This window comes from Elgaria multicarinata, chromosome 3, assembly GCF_023053635.1.
Source record: "Elgaria multicarinata webbii isolate HBS135686 ecotype San Diego chromosome 3, rElgMul1.1.pri, whole genome shotgun sequence".
Lineage (NCBI taxonomy): Eukaryota > Metazoa > Chordata > Lepidosauria > Squamata > Anguidae > Elgaria > Elgaria multicarinata.
Genome location: NC_086173.1, coordinates 174,667,602 through 174,689,927, shown reverse-complemented (window position 1 = coordinate 174,689,927; position 22,326 = coordinate 174,667,602). Strand labels below are relative to the sequence as shown.

The 22,326-nt window shown below is 48.2% G+C and overlaps 2 protein-coding genes across 2 annotated transcripts in view; both read left to right on the top strand.

Annotated features, from left to right (window-relative positions):
- LOC134396453 (H-2 class II histocompatibility antigen, E-S beta chain-like) overlaps positions 1–17,432 on the top strand; it is a 79,517-nt gene extending 62,085 nt beyond the window's left edge. The window contains exon 6 of the mRNA XM_063122957.1: positions 17,323–17,432. Coding sequence (XP_062979027.1) covers positions 17,323–17,336 — 14 coding nt within the window. The 3' untranslated portion in view covers positions 17,337–17,432. The remainder of the gene's footprint in view (positions 1–17,322) is intronic.
- Positions 3,530–22,326, top strand: part of LOC134396450 (rano class II histocompatibility antigen, A beta chain-like) — a 44,345-nt gene continuing 25,548 nt past the window's right edge. Inside the window, exons 1-2 of the mRNA XM_063122952.1 lie at positions 3,530–3,752; positions 7,032–7,313. Of these exons, the coding sequence (XP_062979022.1) occupies positions 3,659–3,752; positions 7,032–7,313 (376 nt within the window). The 5' untranslated portion in view covers positions 3,530–3,658. The remainder of the gene's footprint in view (positions 3,753–7,031; positions 7,314–22,326) is intronic.

Sequence of the window (22,326 nt, the reverse complement as noted above, 5' to 3'; positions counted from 1 at the left end):
CCCCGGGGTCCTAAAGCCCCGGAATCTCCTCCTCCTCGTTCTCCAGGGGCGGAGGCGAGCGCCTTCTCCTGCATCCCTTTTCCTCGTTCCCCGCCCGGTCCCGGAAGCGCTATGGGGAGCGAAAGGAAGGCGCTGGGCAGCCGCAGCGCTGAGCGGGCTGCCACGTTTTAGGAGAGGGGCAGCAGGCGGGTCTAGGGGAACGTGAGCAGGGCCAGGATCCCGGGGCCAGGTTTGGAGGGGGCCGCAGATCCCAGGGAGGAAGGTGGGGGAAGCTGGTGGCGTCCATCTCTTGTCCGCGCTGACCGATGAGACGCACTCCCTCCGCCTCCCAGGGAAAGGCCAAAAACGCTGCTGCCTCCCCCTGGACCCAGGAGTCCTGCCTCTCCCCGCCCCCTCCCTCCCTCTGCTGCTTCCCCATCATAGTCAGCCCCCTCTGGAACGGACTGAAGAGAGAACTTGCGGGAGGGAGGGGGGGTTATGGGCTGAAGGCCAGCCCCCAATGGACCCTCCTCCTCCTCCTCCTCCTCCTCCCAGTTCCACGAGGGTTTGGTGGGCAGTGTCCACCCGTGGGCAGAGTGGGGGTCTTGGGTCCTTCACAGGGGGACAGCGGGTGGGGGGCTTTGAGGTCTGTCTCAGCACCGGCCCTGCAAGCTGCGTCTGGGGGTCTTCGCACGCAGCACTGAGGAGGACCATATAAAACCGCATGGTGCGTTTCAGCAAATTTGTGCAAACCTCCCCGACTCTCTCCGGCGCCCCTTGGGGAGCAACAGGGGCTGCTGAGTGCCCTGGCAGAGGGGGGATGGGAAGGGGGGCGACGGCAGCTGGCTGACGAGCACGAACCCCGAGACTCATTGCTCCTACCAGGAGCCACGCAAAGGGGCTTGTGAAGGAAGTGCAGGGTCCACCCGTCCTCCCTGCAAGGTAGGCTCGAGGGCCAAACACCGTCAACACCCACCTCCCTACTCCACCAGCCAATGCAGCTGATGACGAGCCGATGAAGAAAGGAACAACACCAGATTTAAGGGCTAAAGCAATTTATTAAAACTACCCAGGCAAGGCTTTAGCCAGAGTCCATTACATACTTTAGAGGCGGGGGGGGGGGGGAAGGAATCATGGAATCATAGAATAGCAGAGTTGGAAGGGGCCTCCTAAGGTCATCGAGTCCAACCCCCTGCTCAATGCAGGAATCCACCCTGAAGCATCCCTGGCAGATGGTTCTCCAGCTGCCTCTTGAAGGCCTCTAGTGTGGGAGAGCCCACAACCTCACCAGGCAACTGATTCCATTGTCGTACTGCTCTAACAGTCAGGAAGTTTTTCCTGATGTCCAGCTGGAATCTGGCTTCCTTTAACTTGAGCCCGTTATTCCGTGTCCTGCACTCTGAGGGGATCGAGAAGAGACCCTGGCCCTCCTCTGTGTTTGTATGATTTTATCTGCTGCCCTCAGATGCTAGTGACACAGGGCAGGATATAAATATTTATTTATTTATTTATTTGTTTATTTATTGCATTTATATATATCACCCCATAGCCAAACCTCTCTGGGCGGTTTACAAATGTTAAAAACAGTAAACATTAAAAACAAATATACAAAGTTTAAAAACATAAAAAGCATAGAAACAACAGTATCTTATAAGAACAGTTATTCTGGGGTTCGTTAAAAACAACGAAAAAAATTCAGCTCATGTTGTTAAATGCTGTTAAATGCCTGGGAGAAGAGAAATGTAGCCTAAAGATGTTTTTTGGGGTGTGTGTGTTATTTTTTAATTAAATGTTTTAATAAATAAATAAAGGTAGTCTAAAGGTTTTTTGGGGGCTGCCAATTCATGTGGTTTGAAGGTTTCTATTCTGTCAGGGATGCTTTAGGGTGGATTCCTGCATTGAGCAGGGGGTTGGACTCGATGGCCTTAGAGGCCCCTTCCAACTCTGCTATTCTATGATTCTATGAGTCCAGAGACAGCTTCTGTGTCCAGAGAGCTGGAAGTGAATTGGGGGCAGGGTCCGTAGGCCTAGTGACCTGTGTGTGTGTGTGTGTACGTGTGTGTGTGTTGAGCGGTAGAGGCCATTCTAGCACGTTAGGACTCTACCACCTCATCCTCACCTCATTCTGCAGCAGGTGCAGATCCAGATTCAGGGATCCTGGCCGAGCTGAAGGGTCAAATATTTTAAGCTCGGACTAGTCAGAATTTGTGCATGTGGGGGGTTGGAGGAGGCTGGCCTTGGGTCTCAGCCCCTCTGGAAATGTGAGACACGAGAGTGAGAAGGGCCATCAGTGGTTACTAGCCCTGATGGCTCTGTGCTATCTCCAGGATCCGAGGCAGCAAGCCTGTGTGCACCCGTTGCTGGGGAACATGGGCGGGGGGGTGTGCTGTTGCTCCCCTTTCATGCGTTGTGGTTGGCCCCTGTGTGTGAAGATGGCCCCACTTTGGTCTGCTCCAGCCTCAGGGCTCTCCTGATGTTCTTGTTTCTTCACACTCATGAGCCCCTCTGAGGGGTCCTCAGGTTGGCACCCAGCAGAATCAGCAGCCCCAGACCCAGGTGGAGGGTCCCAGTGAAGACCCCCCTTGGCCACCTCAATTTTAGCGCCCTCAAGGACAGACGTGGGATGTACACAGAGGAGATCTGGGGCCAGGAGGAGACTCTGGGGGCAGCGGGACGGGAGGTGCCCAATTTAGCCCAGTTTCCCCCCCCCCACCACCCTGTTGGTGGTTGTTGCTCTGGAAAACCCCAGACACACTCAGCCAATGGGAAAGGGCCCTTTGTGCTGACCAGGCAGTTGCTGGGTAGAAGAGTCCCAGAGATGCGCCCGTGGAGGAGACAGACTCAGAGATGCGCTCAGCCACGGTCCATTGGAGGGAGCAGAAAGAGACCCTTCAGAGCGAGGCAGGGGGGCTCCTGACTCCAGAAGTCCGACCCCTCCTCCTGCAGCTGCCCCTCTTGTATTCTGAGGGTGTGTGTGCTGCCTCGACACTGTGTTCTGCGCAGCATCGTGAACGGTGCAAATAATGCACGGGTGTTCGACCCTCGGGGGTAGCCATGCCCCGGAGGCCCAAGTGAGGCTCCTCCCTCTCTGGGCAACGCCCCCTCCTGACTGGGCACCCCACCATCCCCAGGAGACCCCCCTCCCCCACAGGGACTTTCCTGGAAGTGGCCAGAGGGAGCCACCCCTAAGTGCAAGGAGGACTCAGGGGTGTTTGCTGCGCCTGCCTGGAAGTTCCAGCCTGGCCAGTGAGAGGAGACCCACGACTCCCAGCCCACCTCCATCTCCTGGCGCATCTCCTGGCTGCTTTCTCCCGAAGCTCATCACGGATTCTAAAGTAGGCTCTGGAGCCCCGCCCCAGCGAAGGGGGAAGTGGGGGGCTCCTTAATTTACCCCCACGCCTCACCCCGACACAACACACCCCCGTTATACACACACAGCTTCCTCTGCCTTCTTTTGCAGCCCAAACCTAGGGGACCTTCTGCCCGGAGACTGATGACGCTGCTGAAAGGAGAATTCTCACTGGTGCTTCTCTGTGCCCGGGCAGAGCTGCGTCTCCGGGACTTTGCAGAAACAGCGGTGCGTCCCACCCCGACCCTCATGAGCGGCAGGCAAAAGAAGTTTCCGTTCTCGGGCTAAGAAGCAGGTTTTCCTCTCTCCCGGTCCTTGTGGGGAGCAGCCATGGGGCCTGTTTTGGTCCTCCCGTTGCTGCCGCTGCTGCTGCTGGGACCCTCTTTGGTGCCTGGAAGTGGAGGAGGGAAGAAGCCCCCCCCAGGTGAGGAGCAGGTGAGGGAGGGGGGCTTGGAGGGAGAGACCCCCTTGCGCCCCTCACCAGTCCACGGAGGCGCTGACTAAGCCTCCCCTGTGGAGAGGAAAGGGGCGAGAGGGATCCAGGGAGCGTCGAAGACCCAGGGAGGGGAGGGACGGGAAGCGAAGCCCCCCCTCGCCAGGACACTTACGCAACCACCAACCCTTCTGCCCTGCACCTTCCCCTCCTTCAACAGGGACACTGGAGTGTTTTCCACTCCCAAGGAGGGAAGGTAGAGAAAGGGAAACTTGGGCAGGGCAAAGCGCGACTCTGGGGGAAGAGAGGTGTGTGTGTGGGGGTGTCTGAAATGTCCCCCCCTGGGAGGCTGTCCTGGCTGGATCAGGCACAGACAGGTCTGTCTCGGTCCCCCTCTTTCTCCAAGCTCACGAGGCCATGGCCAGCCGCCTCTTCCTCCTCCTCCTCCTCCTCCTCCTCTTCGCTTTTATTGCCTTCCGGAGCTGCGCAACAGGCAGACGTTCAACAGAGGAAGCGTCCCTCCTCTCTGCGTCTCTCGGTCCTGGAAAAAAGTGTAGCTGCTGAAGGCAGAGGAGCCTGCGGAGACAGACACCCGGGGGGGTTGGGGGTTGGTAGCGTATAGAACCAGCCCTTCCCAGCATTTCTTTTTTTAAAAAAAACACATTTTTATAGCTCCACCTGGCCATTTCTGGCATCCGGGCGCTTTGCACTAACGCATCAAACAATTTCCATTAAAACCCCTCCAACCCACATCATCCGTCCTGCCTTGCAGGCTCCCCCCTTCGCGGCCTCCTCTTGAGGAAGGATCCCCTGAAGTGGGGGGGGTGCTCTAACGTCCCCTCTCACCCCCTGCCTGCACTGACAGCAGCCAATGGCCCTTCTCAGAAGAGCCCTTCCACAGCCAAGGGATCAGGCAGAAGTCCAACCTGGACCCACATTCCCAGTGGTTGGTTCAACATCCGTAGCCAGAATGCACAGTCTTCACCTGTGGAACACCTGTCTGCCATACAGATATTAAAGGCGGAAGAGCCCTTCCAGGAAAGTGATGGTGGCCTCAAGCCCCCTCCTCCCTTTCACTGTCCTAATTCCAAGCTCCCCCTCCCCCTTTCTCCCCTATTCCCAACGTGGGCAGAGTTCAGAGTGGGGGACTCACGGCTTGGAAGAGGGGACTGTGGCGTTACACCCCACAAGTCAATTCCAAATGTATGCCTGCAGTTTGTAAGTCTGTGGTTTGTAGAATGTTGGCCTGAGTGGGCGGAGTCAGAATGTCTTGGGAGGGGGGAGGAGTGAGATATAAGGGAAGGACGGAGGGGATTGAGAGATCTTTCCAGGGAGACTTGTTAGGGACTCTTAGAGTCTGTAGAGCTCTCTGGGTTTATGGTACTTAAGTTCTGGGAAATTTGAGGGTCAGTGTAGTGAGTGGTGTCTTTAGAGTGTGGTGTGCACGTAGTGGAAGTATATTAATCAATACTGAGAATAAAGAACGTTCAAGAGTGATTGTGTGAGAAAAAGGAAAGCGCGAATGTGAATGAGTGACCGGATTGTATGGAAGGTTTCAAAAAGGTTTTTAAATGTTGTTATTTGAAACAAAGCTTATGAACTTTTAAAAATAAATTTTGATTGTTTGTTTTAAAACTACCACAAAAATCCCACGTGTCTGTTTGGCGTTTATGATCTTAAGTTTACATCATTCAGCACCCACTCTGACAATCATTCACCTAAGCAGATATAACTCACAGCGCATTATTATATATATTAAAATCCATTCTCCATTTTAAACCCCTTTCTCCACATAGTTTGGAGGAAGGTGGGCTTTATCCCTTGCCTCAGACATACCAAGCGGTGGTGCTTGGCTTGAGCAGGGAGTAGCCTCGGCCGGGTCTGGGGTTCAGAGCCTGTGTCGCCCCATAAGAAGTGGTGGCAGACGTGAGGTCTGGTGTTCAGGGCCTGTGTCGTGGCAGGGACCCCCCCTGCAGAGTCTTCTGGGGGCTGTCATGGGAAGGCTCGGCTTAAACCCCCCATTCCCCCCTCCACTGCCCCCTCCCCTGCTGACTTAGATGGGGTGGTGTCAAAGGTTGGAGGGTAGGCCGAGAGAGTAGCTAACAACAACTCTGCAGTGTTGCCCAGTGCTGTTTTTCCTTATATGGCAGGTTGGATAAGAGAGTAATGCAGGACAGCCCTGCAGTGTAGGCCACTGTTGTTCTGCACCCCTTGCAGGAGGGAGGGGCCTTTGGCTAGGAGGGAAGGGCTCAGGGCAGCCCTGCAGTGTACGCCACTGCTGGGACTGAGGCTGGTTGGGGTCATCAGGGTGGATTTAGGGTGGATTCCTGCATTGAGCAAGGGGTTAGACTCGATGGCCTTGTAGGCCCCTTCCAACTATTATTATTATTATTATTATTATTATTATTATTATTATTATTATTATTTATTTATATAGCACCATCAGTGTACATGGTGCTGTACAGAGTAAAACAGTAAATAGCAAGACCCTGCCGCATAGGCTTACAATCTAATAAAATCATAGTAAAACAATAAGGAGGGGAAGAGAATGCAAATAGGTACAGGGTAGGGTAAGCAGGCACAGGGTAGGGTAAAACTAACAGTAGAAAGTAACAGTAGAAGTCTGCACAACAATACTGTTCTATGATTCTATGATTCTATAGGAACATTCTGACCTTTTTAAAGTTGTTTTCTCCTTGGAGTAATAGGGAAGGCGAAAAAAGAAAAGGGAACGGCGTCATAAGGAGCCAAGAAGCCCCTGGTCTGGACAAGGGGTGTGTCAGTCTACAGCTGACTGCCTTGGCTGTGGCTTCCCTCATTGGCTGAAGGCCCTGAAAGGCGGGGCCAGCCTTTTTTCTCCACCAACGATTGGGCAGGAGGGTGGCTGACTGCGTATTGTGTCCTGTTGTCTCTGGAACCATGAGGACTAGAGGCTTGAGTTTTAAATAAATTAATAAAATAAAATAAAAGCAGGCAGTCTGGCGGATGGTGCCCGAGTGGCTGAAACTGGGAGAATCCTGAGCAACAAAGCAACCGTGTCCCGGGCTCTCCTCGTCCAGTGTCGCAGCCTGAGCCCCCCTCCCCATTGTTCCTATCTGAAACCCCCATCTCTGGTCTCCCACAGAGGGGCTGACCCCCTCATCCGCATCCCGTCTTTGGAACGAATCCTTCGTGCCCTGCTCCGTATCGCCACCCCTGGGGGACCGAGAGACGTGGCAGCCGTGTCTGTTTCTCTGTGTCACCCCCCTCCTTATCCTCCCCCTCCTGCAGCCCCCCATTTCCTGCTCCAGGCGAAGTCCGAGTGCCGCTTCAGCAACGGGACGGGGCAGCCGCAGGTGCGCTTCCTCTACAGGCTCACCTACGACCGGCAGAACTACGCGCACTTCGACAGTGACCTGGGCGAGTGGGTGGCCGACGCCGAGTGGGCGGAGCAGGACGTCCAGCGATGGAACCGCGACAAGGACCACCTGCGGTTCGGGATGGCCCAGGTGGATCGCTTCTGCCGCTACAACTACGACAACATCTACGGGCCTTTTTCCCACCGGCGGCGGGGTGAGTCCACTGGGGGTGGGGGGTCCTGCCCAGGGGGAAGCGGGCAAGTGGGGCAGAGGGAGGAGGAGAGGGGGCGTCAGTTCTAAGCGCCGAAGGTGCGTGTCTGGGGGCTGCAGAAAAGACCCCCCTCTTAGACCCCCCCCAGCTGTCCTGTCATACGCAAAAGACCCTCTACTCCCCCCCACTCTGCCCCTCCCTGCCCTGCAGCGCACTCCTGCTTAGGCACTGACGATTAACGTCACTCATTGGTTATTCATATTCATTGGTAATTTCCCTGCTTATTAGCACTGATTATTAACCCCCTCTCCCCAAGCCCCTGCACAGCCATTGAAAACGAGAAGGATAAAGGACGCTGAAAATTCCACGAAGTAGGAAAGGCCAAATTCCAGGGATGCATCTCCACCGCTCCCAACTTTCTCAAAGTTAGGAGTGGGGGAGGGGGAGAAATCGTAGTTCTTTTGGGAGAGGGGGGGCATTGCACAGTTTGGGAGCGCCACGGGAGGAAGCCCCTCCCCCGACACACACCTGCCCAGCCTTCTGCATTCAAGATCCTCTTTTAATAGTTCAACAATTGATTTGATCATCAATAAAGGGAAAGGAAATGTTTAATTGTTATTTATTTATTTAAAATATTTATATCCCGCCCTCTATCACTAAGATCTCAGGGCGGCGTACAGATAAAAACATCCAGTATAAAACCATAAATATACACAGTGAAAAAACAAATTAAACCATGATCCAATATGCATACAAATACACATTCATATTTATTTATATTTATTCAGAATGAGAATAATTTTCAGATTAATTGTAATAATAATAATAATTAATTGTAATAATAATAATAATAATTTATTTGATTTCTTACCCACCTCTTCTTTTGGATCAAGGTAGGAAACAACATTAATACAAACGCTACAATATAAATCAAATGCAGAAAACTAATTAAAAGAGCATATAAAACCAATACAACATTAAAATAACAATCAGAGCATCTTAAAATTCCTAGGTTTCAAATTTATCTGGGTAGGTCTGCCAGAAGAGACTAGCTTTTATAGCTGTCTTAAACTTGGAGAGAGTTTTTTTTATTATTATTATTAATTTTTTTATTTTCTACAATATTTAAACATACACCATTACAATTAAAACAAAACAACATACTACATAAATGTTGAATAACATCTATATCATCTCAATATAACATAATCAAACTTCATATAAGTGCACCCCCCACCTCGGGATCTCATTCCTGATTCCAAAATCTCATACTTTCTTCTGTTGGCGGTTCCCCACTTCCCTTAGAAAACACAAATATTAGGAACTGTTCCCAAATTCCTTCAAAATCATTTGTTTTAGCTATACCTCTTCTCCACTTAATATCACAAGTCAATTTATCATTAATAGCTATATCCCATACTTCTTTATACCATTCTTCAATAGAATATTCCCCTTGAATCTTCCAGTTCCTAGCTACAATCAATCTTGCTGCAGTCAGCAAATTTGTTATCAATTCCTTAGTTTCTTTTTTACATTTTAAATCTTCAAATAGTGACAGTAATGCAACTTTAGGTGTTCGCTCTATCTTCATTCCCACAATTTCTTCAATCTCCAAAAACACCATCTTCCACAATTTTTGTACATATTTGCATTCCCACCACATATGTAAATACGTTCCTTTTCCCCCACATCCTCTCCAACAATTTGCTGAATGCTGATTATTTATCTTATTTAATCTAACTGGGGTTAGGTACCACCTCCATATAATTTTAAAGTAATTCTCTTTTATTCTTACTGACATATTTCTCAACGCTCTTTGTTTCCATAGTCCCTCCCAGCTCTGTTGTCCTATTTGTACATTCAAGTCTGTCTCCCAAACCATTTTACCTGAACTATCCATCAACCCTTTCTCCAACAGTATTCTATATATTTCACTCATTAACACTGTTCTTTTGACACTGTTCTTTTTCCGTTATCATTTTCTTTCTTAACTATTAATTCCTCAAACTTCATCAATTCCCTACAATCTCCATTTTCTCTTACCCACTTTTTAGTCCACTGTTCTAATTGCCAATAATTTAACCAAGTTAATTTTATATCTTTTAAAACCTCTTCCAAATCCTCTCTCGTATTCATTTCTCTTAACCATTCCCTTAATTTCATTTTATTTTTTTCCATTAAAACTTTACTTAATCTATTTATTTATTTATTTATTTATTTATTACATTTTTATACCGCCCAATAGCCGAAGCTCTCTGGGCGGTTCACAAAAATTAAAACCACAGTAAAACACCCAACAGTTTAAAACACAATTACGAAATACAGTATAAGAAGCGCAACCAGGATAAAACCACACAGCAAAGTTGATATAGGATTAAAATACAGAGTTAAAACAGTAAAATTTAAATTTAAGTTAAAATTAAGTGTTAAAATACTGAGTGAATAAAAAGGTCTTCAGCTGGCGACGAAAGCAGTACAGTGTAGGCGCCAAGCGGACCTCTCTGGGGAGCTCGTTCCACAACCGGGGTGCCACAGCGGAGAAAGCCCTCCTCCTAGTAGCCACGTGCCTCACTTCCTTTGGCAGGGGCTCATGGAGAAGGCCCCCTGTAGATGATCTTAAGGTCCGGGTAGGTACATATGGGAGGAGGCGTTCCTTCAGATAACCTGGCCCCAAACCGTTTAGGGCTTTAAATGTTAATACCAGCACTTTGAATTGGGCCCGGACCTGGACTGGCAGCCAATGAAGTTGTAAAAGGACTGGCGTAATGTGATCTCGCTGGCCAGTCCCTGTTAATAACCTTGCTGCTCTGTTTTGCACCAGTTGAAGTTTCCGGACCATTTTCAAAGGCAGCCCCACGTATAACGCATTGCAGTAATCCAAACGAGAGATTATCAGAGCATGGATAACTGTAGCTAGGCTATCTCTGTCCAGATAAGGGCGCAGCTGGTATATCAGCCTAAGCTGATAAAAGGTGCTCTTTGCCACTGAGTTCACCTGTGCCTCAAGTGACAGTTCTGGATCCAAGAGCACCCCCAAACTACGGACCCGATCCTTTAGGGGGAGTGCAACCCCGTCCAGGACAGGGCAAACATCATCTACTCTTTAATTCCTCTGGGAAATTCTTTAGCATTATTACCGGTGATAAGGGTGAGTTGCTCGGGAGCAACTCCCCTTTGTATTTACTCCAAATTTCCCAGTGAAACCACAAGAGCGGATTACCTATACTTTCAACCCATTTTTTCCCCTTCCCTAAAAAATACATTTTCCAAATTAAGCTCTATATTACTTGTAGTTTTATCATCCATCCAATGTAATTCTCCTATTCCTATAATTACCTCAACAATATGTCTTAACCTATTAGCTACGTAATATAGTTTAATATTTGGGAGACCCAATCCTCCCTTTTTTTGACATAAATACCATTTATTCTTATTTACCCTCGCTTTCTTATCTCCATTACAGTAATTGTTTATGATATTTTGCCAACTTTTAATTTCTGATTCTGAAATTTTTATTGGTAACATCCTAAACACAAAATTAATCTTTGCTAATATCTTCATTTTTATTAATGCTATTCTTCCAAACCAGGATAAATTTAATCTTTTATATTTTTCCAATTTTACTAAAATCTCTCTTTTTAAACTATTTAAATTCTCTTTCTCTAAACTCTCTAAATTTTGTGTAATTTTAATTCCCAAATATCTAATCTCTTCCTTAACTCTCATTTCTCTTCCCTTTTCTTCCCAATCCTTCTCTTCCTTTTTAGTATAATTAAATAACATCATCTCTGATTTGGACCAGTTTATTCTTAACCCAGTAATTTCCTCAAATTCTCTCAGTTGCTGTTTAATTCTTCCCATCATTCCTATTGGATTTTTAATAGTTAGCAAGGTATCATCTGCAAACATATTCAGTTTTATTCTTTTAATACCACCTATTCCTTCTATCTCCCCATCATCTCTTATTGCATTCGCCAATAATTCCATAACCATTACAAACAGGACCGGCGAGAGTGGACATCCTTGTCTTGTCCCTCTGGCTAGTCGTATCTTATCCGTAACTCCGTCATTCACTACCACTACGGCTGTATTTTGAGAGTACAACTGTTCTATTATAGCTTTAAATTTATTTCCAAATCCCATTTTATTTTGAACCATCTTTAAAGCTTGCCAGCTCACACAATCAAAAGCCTTAAAAATATCCAGTGCCAAAATTCCTGCCTTAATCTTAGATCTTTTTATCACCTGTATTGCATTTAAAACTCTTCCCGCTAAATTATGAATCTGTCTACACGCTACAAATCCTCATTCATCTTCCCCTATATATTCAGCTATAAATTTATTTAGCCGTTTTGCTAAAATAGTTGAAATTTTTTTAGCATCTTGATTTATTAATGAAATAGGTCTATATGAATCAGGGACAGTCAAGTCTTTATCTGGTTTTGGAATTAAAATTATCAATGAATGTTCCCATGATTCTGGTGTCTTCTCTCCTTCCAATATAGCGTTGTACAGCTTCAATAATTTCGGTACTAAAAGCGTTTTAAAAACTATAATATTCCGATCCTAAACCATCTACCCCAGGTGATTTGCCCACTTTCAAATTGTCAATTACCTCTTCAACTTCTCTTTGAGTTATTACCTTCTCCATTAACTCTTTATGTTCTGTTTTAATTCCCTTCTTTATATACTTTTCTATGTAATCTCCCAACTTCTTTTTTTGGATATCTTTTCCCTTATATAATTCTTGATAGAATTCTTGAAAATTTTTTATTTTACCCTTCATTATATGACAATAATTCCCTTGTTTATCCTTCAATATCGCTATCCCATTCCTCGCTTTTTCCTTTTGTGTGAGTCTGGCAAGCAATCTAGAATTTCTATTGCTATTTTCAAAATACTCCCTTTTCATATAAATTATATTTTTGTGAACTTGCTCTATATTTATATTCTCTAATTCTTTTTTCTTTGTTTGTATTTCTATTAATTTATGTTTATTTTAACACTACCAATAATCTTTCTCCAACTTCCTAATCTCTACCTCCAACTTTTCCTGCGCTGCAAGCTGTTGCCTCCTTAAATTACACATTTCTCTAATACAAATCCCTTTTGCTACCGCCTTCATGGTATCCCAAACTACTGCCCTTATCGTTCCACCTTTTTCATTAATTTCCCAAGTCTCTGACAGTTCCCTCTGCATTTTTTCTACCACTTTATTATACTTCAAAATTTTTGTATTTAATTTCCACCTAAACGCTTCTTTATAATTTTTTCTAACTGTAAACTCTAAAGTTAGCAATGCGTGATCTGTTACCTTTATTACCCCCGTTTCCATTTTACAGACCTTAGTTGCAAACCCTTTTGAAACAAATATATAATCTATCCTAGAGTATGTATGATGAACTGGAGAGTAATAAGAAAAGCCAGGATTCGCCCCACTAAGTAAACACCAACAATCCACATAATCTTTTTCTTTTACCAGTTTATTCAATATAGTGATATTATTTCTCTTTTCAGCATTAGTGGGGTTTGACCTGTCCAATCTATTATCCATTACCATATTAAAATCCCCAGCTAAAATAACATACCGCTCCTTAAACTCTTCTATTTCTTTAAATAATTCCATATAAAACTCTCTATGTCTCTCATTGGGGGCATAAACTATATACTAATGTATATGCTTTGCCTTCAATTTGTCCCTTTATCATAAGATATCTACCATTATCATCGTTTTTTATAGTTTCTAATATAAATCCGCTTTTTTTTGAAATCAAAATAGCCACTCCATTTTGTTGTTGTTGTCCCCAATGACTTTTCATAATACACTGACCATTTTGTGCGTATTTCGTTTACTCCAGCGAACCCTTGGTGTGTTTCTTGCAGCATAATAATATCAGATCTTTCTCTATTTAACATTTGTTCAATTCTCCTCCTTTTCACGACTGCCCCCAGACCTTTGACATTGAGCGTTGATACTTTAATTTTCTTATCCATATTTAACCTTTTGATACTCCTTCCGATCCCGTGTGTTCTGCAACTCATAATCACATACATCAAAACACAAAAACGATAAACCCCCCTTCAAATCCCTCCCTCCTGCCCGATTAAACCCCCCACCCCCCATCCCACCCCCACCTTCCCCACCCCCAAATCCCCGTAAGTCTACCACCCCCGCCGTTATCTACCTTTAAGGGGGGGAGGCAGTGCTCCGCCCGACCGGCAAGACCTCTATATTTTAACAACTTTTATGTATTATTATCTCATAAACCATTTATCAAATTTATTGCATCCCAGACGCCCCAGCTTCACCTCCGTTCCCAACGGCAGCTTCCAGACTTACATCATTAATCAAACCCAAACTCTTCAGCAGCTCCTTGCCCTGATCCAAAGAGGTTACTCTGTGCTGCCTCCCACCATGTGTAAATCTTAAGAAAAGATTTAGGCATACTTTATTGCATTCTTTGTTAATGTTTCAGTTATTTGCTTAACGCTGTGTCTCCAATGAAGCCCCTCCCCCGACACACACCTGCCCAGCCTTCTGCACACCTGCCCAGCCTTCACACACCTGCCCAGCCTTCAGTTCAACAATTGATTTGATCACCAATAAAGGGAAAGGAAATGTTTAATTGTTACTTATTTATTTAAAACATTTATATCCCACCTTATATCACTAAGATCTCAGGGCGGCGTACAGATAAAAACATACAGTATAAAACAATAAATATACACAGTGAAAAAACAAATTAACCATGATCCAAGATGCATACAAATACGCATTCATATTTATTTATATTTATTCAGAATGAGAATAACTTTCAGATTAATTGTAATAATAATAATAATAATAATAATAATAATAATTAATTGTAATAATTTATTTGATTTCTTACCCACCTCTTCCTTTGGATTAAGGCAAGAAACAACATTAATACAAACATTTCAATATAAATCAAATGCAGAAAACTAATTAAAAGAGCATATAAAACCAATACAATATTAAAATAACAATCAGAGCATCTTAAAATTCCTAGGTTTAAAATTAACTGGGTAGGCCTGCCGGAAGAGACTAGCCTTTATAGCTGTCTTAAACTCAGAGAGAGAGTTAAGTTGACGAATCTCCCCAGGCAGGCCATCCCACAGTCTGGGGGCGGCAGAAGAGAAGGTCCCCTGCGTAACCCTTTTCACTGTGGGTGACGAGCTTAAATCAGCAGTTCCATTTTAGATATTATCCTTTTTTTAATATCAGTTACCCAGAATTCATTGCGAACCTGCTTCTTTCTTTGTGTATCTATTCTTTAATGCTATTTTTTTACTTATTCACCTGTCCACAAGTTTAATCATTAAGTGATTCAGTGAGCATTTCATAACAAGACTTCCTTTTCTTGCTTTGAGGGAGGTGAGTTAAGAATTTCTCCAGAGACGCCCTAGGAATTTCGATACAGCAAAACCAGCCAAAATCTTACAATCTGTGGGAATCTCACTTGCAAAACTGATGAGGCCTGATAGATACCTGCAGCCTCCCTGTGCAGGTGCAGCATCCCTCCGAAGAAGGCCAGGTGCTGCGGGGGCTGGGGGGGGAGCTAGACAAAAGGACTGTGGACACCCCCCCCCTCAGGAGGGCGTCTGTCTGACTTCAGATTGGAAGAGATTGCTGGCGTCTGTCTGCCCAGGAAACCCTCCTCCGTTTTCTGGATCTCTCTCAGCACCTCCTTTTCCCCTCCCTCCTCGTGTCTCTTACGCATATTCTTCTTCTTTTCCCTCCAGTTCAGCCTTCCGTCTCCATCTCTCCCACCAAGGAAGACCCCCTGTCCCCCCACACCCTCCTGCTCTGCACTGCAGCCAGTTTCTATCCCCTGGAGATTGAGATCAAGTGGCTGAAGAACGGGCAGGAGCAGAAGGAAGGGGTCTTCTACGGGGAGGAGCTCCGGAACGGGGACTGGACCTACCAGACCCAGGTGATGCTGGAGACGAAGCCGGAGCACGGAGACGTCTTCACCTGCCACGTGGAGCACGCCAGCCTGGAGGCCCCCATCACCGTCCAGTGGGGTAGGAGCCTCCCGTCCCTCCTTCCCCATTGAACACAGAGAGAGAGACTTACTTCTGAGTAAGCACATGTAGAACTGACTTTGAATAGTGCGGTCACTCAGAACCTTTTTTTTAAAGTCTAAAACAGCAAACTGTAAAGGTGTGCTCTGCAGCCCCAAACTTACTTCTGAGGTCTTACTTCTGTTTACTCATATTCTGCCCCAGTAATGGACAGACTTCCAGTTTAGTGCACCAGTTTGCAAGTGGGAATTCAGAAAGTACCCTGGGAATTATAACGCCATCCTCCATTCCCCTGGGGCAGGGGGCGTCATGGGAAGGCAGCCTTTCACTCTGGAGACGGAGGAGAGGTCAGCAGTGGGGGCTGAAAAAGACCCTCCCTGGGTGTAACGCAGGGAACGGATCCTCCCTTGGACACCTGCAGGCCGAGAGGCCAAACCTGGCCCTGATCCTCCTGTTCACGTGGGGCTCCTGGTCTCTCTCCTTCCACAGAGCCATGGAAGTCAGACTCTGCCAGGAGCAAAGTGTGGACGGGGGCCGTGGGGGCCGTGCTGGGCGTGGTCTTTGTGGCCGTGGGACTCTCCCTGTACCTGAAGAAGAAGAAAGGTAATGGGGTGTCCATGTGTGTGCCATTGACACTAAGCCATGCTGGTCACACATCTGGAGGCCCCTCCCCTAAATTCTTATGCTGCTCATTGCACACATCCTTCGCCTGTTCTCAGGGGTCGTTGTTGCAAGCATGACAGCCGAGGAAGGCCTGGGAAGCGCCTTGAACGGTCCAAAGCCCTGTGGAAATGGGAAGTGTCATTACTGCCTGTCCGGACTGGCTGTGGCTCTCCGTAGTCTTTTGGCCAGGAGGGAAGGATTACCTCCCCCATCACTTGACAGTCCCTGGGCTTCTTCCTTCCCTGGAGATGCTGGGATTGAACCTGGGCAGACGGACCTCCTGCAGGCGCAGCAGGGGCAAAAACACTGTGCTGTGGTCCCCTCCCCTCCCCAAATTCATAGTTGCACAGACGCCACACAGGTGTACAGGGGAGTCGTTGACCACTGGAAGGGGTGTGTGCTTGTGCTTCACTGCCATCCCATCTGACAGGACAACCGGAGGCCACAGAGGTGGGTTTGCTTAGGAAGTCCCCCGCCCCACCTCATAGAATCATAGAACAGCAGAACTGGAAGGGGACTATAAGGCCATCGAATCCAACCCCCAGTTCAATGCAGGAATCCACCCTAAAGCATCCCTGACACAATGTTGTCCAGCTGCCTCTTGAAGGCCTCTAGTGTGGCATTCAAAGAGAGGTCAGTCCTGGATTTTAATTGGGCAGAGAAAAGAGTTATGGGAGGCCGTTCAAGGCCTAGGAGGGGAGGGTGCCATTTTAACCCTCCCAATAAACGATGGGACCCGTTCATGGATGTAACTCTCTCTCTCTCTCTCTCTCCCTCTCTCTCTCTCTAGCAACACCCATCCAACCCCCTGCAGGTAAGGTCTCTCTCTGCACCTCCCCCAATTCCTTGCGTTGGTTTTTATCCTGCCTTTCCAAAACCATTTGTCCAAAGCGAATGTGTTCATTTATTTATTAGTACTTATATACCCCTTAATGCAGTAAAATCTGTAAGTAGTTAAGTATAACAATATTAAAACCACAGCTTGAAATACAGTATATAAAACAATTACAACTACAACAACAGTAAGAAAATGTGGTGATGTGCCCCCCCCTCACCTGGCTGCAACCCCCCCTGCCCTGCATAGTCGGAGTTACTGGAAGGTCCATCGGTCAGTCTGAGTGAGTTGTTGGTGCCTGTGAGGGGCTGTAGTGTGAAAAGGGGGAGGGGGAATGGGAGAGACCCCGGGCAAGTCAATATTCCTGACAGTCTTTGCTTCTTCAGCACCATCCAAATATGAATTTTCCTCTTAATGTATGCATTTTAATATACGTTTTTTTAATCTCTCCTGCCTTTTCCCTCCCAGCCCTCATCGACTAGACCTTCCACCTCTGAGTCCCAGCATGGAAAGAAACTCTTTGCATAGCTACTGCAGCTCTTTGCTTTATATCTTTCCTTGGAAGATGCAAAACTGAAGGGGGTGAAAAAGAAGAGACTCCCCAGCCTGGACTTTCTCCTCCTGCTGCGACGCCCCTGTTCCTGTTTCTCTTCATTTGTTTCTGGTTGTTTCTCTTGGGGTGGGTGGGGCATTCTTCCTGCCAAGTGCTGAGAAGATGCTTCTCCTTCCCTGGATTTCTGATCAGGAGCAGAGAACTGCTCAGGGTCTCTTCCTCCCCTGGCAGGACCATCACTCCGGGGTCCACCGTCTGAATTAGTTCATGCCTAACGGCATCCTGAAGCGCTGAGACATGCAAGCAGATTCCGCTCTAAGTGGAGGGACTGAGAATGAAAACACCTGTTGCAGGAAATCAGAAGGTTGAGCTGAAAGACACTGAGAGAAGCCTTGTCTTTTTCTCTTCAGGGTGGGGCCGTAGAGCTGTGCGATGGATCCCCTGCTGAGAATGCAGAAGGTCCCCGGTTGAACCTCCAGCAGAAGCTCCAGGCTGGGCTGGGCCAGGAGTTGGCCTTTTAGTGCCCTCCAGGGGTTTTCAGCTATGATTCCCACAATCCCAGCCCCTGCTGTCTGGGGTTTATGGGAGTTGTAGTCCATCACACCTGGAGGGAACCACATCCCCTCCTCCCAGTGCAGACAGTGAGCTAGACAGAGCAGGGCCTGACTCTGTGGAAGGCGGCTTCCTATGTGCTGTTGCAGCCTGCAGACCTCCCAGTATGTTGGACTACAACTCCTATCATACCCAGCCAGAACAGCCATTGGGGAGGATGGGACTTGTAGCACAGCACGTCTTGAAGGCACCAAGTTGCAGAAGGGAATGTTTTTGTTTCCAAAATTCTGATCATTGACCCCTTTTCACTTTTATTTGAGAGGAATAGTTTTCAGTTTTCATATTAGAGGCAAACATTCTAATAAAACAAGAATACTTTTATTTGTGAAGAGCTGCGTGTGTGTCTTGGAGCCCAACAGGATTTGTCCCTGGGAAAAAGGGGAGGTTTGAGGGATGAAACCCCTGCCCGGTGCAGGTGTGTTGGGGAGGTCTACTCTGAGGAAATGGCTGGTGTGTGTCTGCAACAATATAGGATTCCTCTTTTAAGGGGGCAGCAGACAGGTCTAGGAGTAGGTGAACAGGATCAAAGTCCTGGGGCATTTTTTGAGAGGGACATAGGACACCAGGGAATTTGGGGCGAGCTGGAACCCAGCTCCCATCTGTTCTCACCCATTAACCTCCCTCCCTTCCCCCTTCCAGAGAAAGTCCAAAACCTCTGCTGGCTTCCTCTGGACCCAGGAGTCCTGCCTCCCACCTGCTCTGCTGCATTCCCATAATAGTCACCCCACTGTGTTATGAATTGCAGGGAGAACTTGCAGGAGGAACAGGCTTTGTGAAAGGGCTGGAGTCCAGCCCCTGGGGGACCCTCCTCTTCCTGGATCACCTGCAGGAGGGTCGTTTAGTTCAGCTTCTAGATCACCTGTGTGAGGGTCATTGAGTTTGGCCCCCCAAGGTTGAAGGGGTCCTGCCCTCCGCCACTTTCTCCCAGTTCCATGGGGTTTGGTGGTCAGTCCACCAGTGGGCAGAGGGGTGGGGTCTTCGGTCCTTCATGGAGGGACAAGGGAGGGGGGTCTTTCTGGACTCTGCATCCGAGGTCAGGGGACACTGAAATGCAGAAAACTCTGACCGTGACCTGGTTCACCTGCCAAGAGAAGCCCCTGTGGGTGATCAGACATGGAGGGTTGTCGAGTCGTGTGAAGCCACCTTTTTCCTCACAGGACTCATCAGTCCTTCCTGCCTTGGGTCTCCCATGAGAAATAATCCCTTTGACATGCAACGGTGCTCTTTCCCTTCCTTCTTTCCTTGGAAGAGTCAAAACAAAAGGGGTGGAAAAGCCGTGGGCAGGAAAGAGGTGACCCCCCCCCCCGCTTTCCATGTGGCTGAGAGATTCACTCCGGGGTTGTTAGGGAAATTTCCCCAAATCCAGTAGGGAAGGAACGACTCCAGACCGATCCAGAAGCAGAGGCCTTATTTACTACTACGGAGGAGAAGAGCCCGCCTCCAGCAAGCCCAAGGCTGAACTCTCTGCCCACCTTCCACATCAGCATACTTTTATACTCATCAAAGTGGCTCTGAAGAAGCCATGCTGTTCCCTCCCGTGTGAACAGAGTGCTGGACTTGATGGGCCCTTGGCCTGATCCAGCATCAGGGCTCTTCTTCTGGGAGGGAAACGGAGTCAGGATTCGGCTTCTGCGCTTGTTTCAGGGAGCAAGGAAGCGACACTCGGTTGTTCCAGCTGCATGCGCTGAGGATTAGTCACGGGGGCTGGGAACTGGGGGGTTGTGCCAACGTGTCCAGAGAGAAGGACGTAGACTTTGGAGGCAGCAGCGGGAGACCTTCAGATGGGCGGGAGACCCCAGAGATCAGAGGTGCTCCAGGCTGTTGCGCTTTTGAACTCCCATTTCAGCCACAATCAGCCCACAGCTGGTGAAAGGAGCCCACGTCTGCTTGTGATTCTATGCTGTTCCCTCCCGTGTGAACAGAGTGCTGGACTTGATGGGCCCTTGGCCTGATCCAGCATCAGGGCTCTTCTTATGACTTAAACGGCCTGAACTCCCCCTCCCCACATTTCTGGCACTCCTACAAACACAGCGGCCACCCAGCCACTGGCCAGGGATGAACAAGCAGGACATGCTGCAAAAGCACCTTCCCACCCATGTTCCCCAGCAACTGGGGCACACAGGCTTTTACTGCCTTGAATACTGGAGGTAGTACAATTGTGCTTTACTCATTTGTGTGTTAAAAAAAAAATTAGGGGGCAGGGGAAATTTAAGGGATTTAAATTTAAGGGATTCAACCTTAAAGCCCACCCTGGCTACAAGTCGGGGGCGGCTGTATTGGTTTGGCAGCTGCAATGGCTTCGTGTGAAGGTTTTGCTTCACTCTCTGCTGACCACCGCCCCTTGGATCGTGGCCCGTTCCTCTCTTTCATTTCCCTGAATGCCGAGTCCAGCGTGGAGCGTGGGGCAGCGGAACCTGAGCGCCTCTGCAGCGTTCTGTCCACTGCCAGGAGGGGCCTCCGGGAAAGCAAGGATGCTGGGGGTGGGGGTGGACATCTCTGGGTCCAGAGTCAGCTTCTATGTCCAGAGAGCTGGAAATGAATTGGGCGGTGTGTGGTTTTTTTTAGCTTTATGACGACCACTTTTGGCTTTATAACGACCACTGCGTGCCTGTCTCTGTGCATGTGCAGGGAAGTGGTGGAGGTGGGGCTAGAGAAATGGGGAGCCTTGACACTATGGGGGCGGGGAGAAGAAAGGTTGGGGGGAGCTTGTATGAGCTGAAAGAGAGAGGGGGAGAGAGAGGGGTTTTTGATGGAGATTTGTGTAGGAATATTATAGGTGTCCGCTATTTGGCCCCTGTATTTGGCAGACGGCACACCGTCGGAATGTGGGAGCCAAAAGGTTGCGGACTCTTAATCTTGTTTAGTTTGTTTTGTTTAGGGAAACAGGCTTATAAATGGACCTTTGACCAACCCTAAAAATGTCCTGATGAGCTCCAGGTCAAGCACTATATTATCAACCATCCAGACTGACTCAGCGGACAGAAGGGATTAAAAAGGTGTAAATTAGAGATACCAGCAGGGTGGTGTAAGGAGTTTCGGCTGAGAGGGAGGGAGGAAAAGGAGCCGAGATCTTTGCTATATAATCCTTGTGTATGCTCAATAAACTTCACTCAAGTGGCTCCGGTCGCTTCGAGTCACTTCAACCATCAACCCTCAGATGTGTCTGTGAGTATTACTACAGATTTGTCCTAACAGGACGTCTTTTGGTGACTCTTACGAAAGGAGATGGCAGGAGGGCGTCACTTGCGTCTGTCACACACAAGTCCTCGGGCTTTTGCTCTTGACCACCGGCCCAGTCAGACCCACCACATCCTCCAGCCGACTGGGCCAAGGGACTGATGGGGCCCCCACCCTGCCCCTCACGTGCCCCTTTCTGCTGTGCTTGTCATTGGCCAAGCTGCGTTTGCAACCAGCCGGGACAGGAGAAGCAACGCTCAGTTTGTTTTCTAACGGATCTCCCAGGACTGTTGTTTTTGAACGGACACTGTGGTTTTTATACTGTTGTTTTTATGTTTCCGACGATTCTTAAATTTTGCATACTTTTTTTTTTAATGTTTACTGTTTTAACTTTTGTAAACCGCCCAGAGAGCTTTGGTGTGTTAAACAGAAGGGGGTCTACTGCAGAGAAAGAACATGAAAACGTCTGCATTGAGCGGTTTCAACTCTCGGTATTTGGACTTGTGGTTTACGGATGTCGTTCTGTTTCAGAAGCTCCTGAAGAAGGATCGGGAGATCCCAAACGTGGAGCTTTTCACATAATCAGTCCGTTACGACAATACAGTGTTTAAAGATTGAAGGTATACGTAACAAAAAATAAAAACCCTTTTCTTTTCCATTGGATTCGCATAGTGTTTTTTCCCCTCCTTCATTTTGGCGGTATGTAAATGCAATAAAGAAATAAAAATATAAATAAAGTGGAGGCGCCCCCGAGCACTTTCTCGCTTTCACTTTCTCCCCCCCCCGCCACTTCCGAGGCGCGAGCGGCATGCGGTGGGAAGGGCGTCCCCGGGGTCCTAAAGCCCCGGAATCTCCTCCTCCTCGTTCTCCGGGGGGGGGGGGGAAGGCAAGCGCCTTCTCCCCGGGGTCCTAAAGCCCCGGAATCTCCTCCTCCTCGTCTCCGGGGGGGGGGGAGGCGAGCGCCTTCTCCCCGGGGTCCTAAAGCCCCGGAATCTCCTCCTCCTCGTTCTCCGGGGGGGGGGGGGAGGCGGGCGCCTTCTCCTGCATCCCTTCTCCTCGTTCCCCGCCCGGTCCCTGGAAGCGCTATGGGGAGCGAAAGGAAGGCGCTGGGCAGCCGCAGCGCTGCCCGG